Source organism: Drosophila obscura, unplaced genomic scaffold (assembly GCF_018151105.1).
Source record: "Drosophila obscura isolate BZ-5 IFL unplaced genomic scaffold, ASM1815110v1 contig_110, whole genome shotgun sequence".
Lineage (NCBI taxonomy): Eukaryota > Metazoa > Arthropoda > Insecta > Diptera > Drosophilidae > Drosophila > Drosophila obscura.
In genome coordinates this window covers 5,486-7,220 of record NW_024542692.1, presented here as the reverse complement: position 1 = coordinate 7,220, position 1,735 = coordinate 5,486, and the positions used below count along the sequence as shown (strand labels likewise).

At 36.4% G+C, this 1,735-nt stretch overlaps 1 protein-coding gene across 1 annotated transcript; it reads right to left on the bottom strand.

The window, feature by feature from the left end:
- Positions 1-305: 305 nt before the first annotated feature.
- LOC111071663 lies at positions 306-800 on the bottom strand. Its single transcript, XM_022363137.2, has 2 exons — positions 594-800; positions 306-531 (listed from the first exon to the last, which is right to left on the bottom strand). The coding sequence occupies exons 1-2, from the start codon at positions 709-711 to the stop codon at positions 320-322; spliced, it is 330 nt and encodes a 109-aa protein (XP_022218829.2). The 5' UTR covers positions 712-800; the 3' UTR covers positions 306-319.
- Positions 801-1,735: the final 935 nt, after the last annotated feature.

The window sequence follows — 1,735 nt, the reverse complement described above, 5'->3', positions numbered from 1 at the left end:
AAACGTTGTGAAATAAGTAATCGGAATGTCTCTATTGAGAATATTGAGAATGAATAGAAAATACATCTACATAAATCATATGCTCAAAAATTTATATATTGACTGAGTACGGGTATACGAGTAGAGTCACGTCCACAGAAGCGACTCACGTCACACGTCTCGTAAACGTAATTACACATTATTTAGATGTAATTATGTCAGTCTTCAAAAGGTATTTAAAAACAAAACAAAAGTGGAGAAGAAATATTGGGTTTTCCATTGATTTTTTATTGCTTCAAATGGCTTGGCTATTGGACTGCTGGGGATCTTGCCTTCGTGCTTAGTCCTCACAATAATTGACTGAAGACAAGCGGGTTCGAAGACGACGAGTGCTTGGTGGTGGTGTTGGCTCGATGAAGCGCTTGCTCCGATTACGCGTATTCATTGAAACCTGTGTGTTTGTCACAACCTCTAAATCGTCCAATGTGATGATTGTGCGATTGGCACTTTTTGCAATGGCCTGGGCCTCACGGAGTTTATTTCTTGCCTCATCTGCAACAGGGTTGTGCCAGATCTAGATCGGTTTCTATCGCTTTCACTAACGGATCACTTACCGACAGGCATATCAAAAAGAGAGCTGGTCAGCTCGTGGTTTGGCCACATCTCCTTCCAATCCAAAACTCCGTCGCATAGTGTGCAAATCCGGCTGTAATAATCTTCAAAACTATCCATTTTACAATTTTACAATCACAATATTCAGCTTTAGACGAACGAACACTGACTTTTGATAATATTTTGGAATGAAATATAAACAACAGGAAACTTGATTTTTCAAATTTTCATATCTATGCACAAATCGTACAGATCTAGCAGTTTAAAAATCTTTGTGTTTTCGCTCAAAAATGGTTGAAATAGGAACTTCAAAGTTTGATTATAATGCTAATATATATACATCATGGAATTATAAAGGTAGAGTCGCGTCCACAGAAGCGACTCACGCGTTCTTTATCGTTTTTATTATCAATCTGAAGTTGATCTAAAGGCTTTAAAATGGGGCTAATGGGGTAATATAAGTTACAGAAATAGTATATGACTAATCGAGACTGGTCCGGTATTCAGGGGTTTTTTCTTAGTTCGTTGAAGAATCATCATTTTTATAGGAGACTGGGGGGCAAGCTCCCTGCGAACACGCTTCGCTCGCTCACACAACCCTTCACGCACTGCCCCTGATTAACACATCCTTATTTTGCATTCATACTGAAATGGATGGGAAAATACGAAGTGTTTAAGCAATAACAAAAAATAAATACCCTCAATGGACCGTGCAATAATTTACGTGCAGAAACAATTATGACTCATAATATGTCACTAAGGATGAAAATATCAAACGCAGCGGAAAAAAATCTCTCGATGAACTACCGATGGATTTAAATATCGGGCGACGACCCCAAACTATTTTATATAATAGATAGATAATAACAAAGGAAAACAACGATTTTAAAAACATCAAACATATTCAAAATATTTTAGCTTCTGTTGATTTTAATAGGATTTCTTTTGAAAGTAAATATAATTTGAAATCAATTGTTTAAATTTCCATAAATATATAAAATAATAGATATGGAAATTAATTTTAGTGTTTTTTTTTTTGCATCGCGGAAAAGCCCAAGCACTCTCGTCTATTCTTGCTACAAATTCATTGCATTTGAGTCTGCCTTTCTGGATGAATCTTCAAGAGTATCTGCAGGTAACGCCT

Bases quoted from the DNA above. Each gene is read 5' to 3' on its own strand.
- LOC111071663 (XM_022363137.2), bottom strand. From the start codon at position 711: ATGGATAGTTTTGAAGATTATTACAGCCGGATTTGCACACTATGCGAC. The intron at 532-593 runs GTAAGTGATCCG...ACCCTGTTGCAG, and splicing joins TCTTTTTGATATGCCTGTCG to ATGAGGCAAGAAATAAACTC.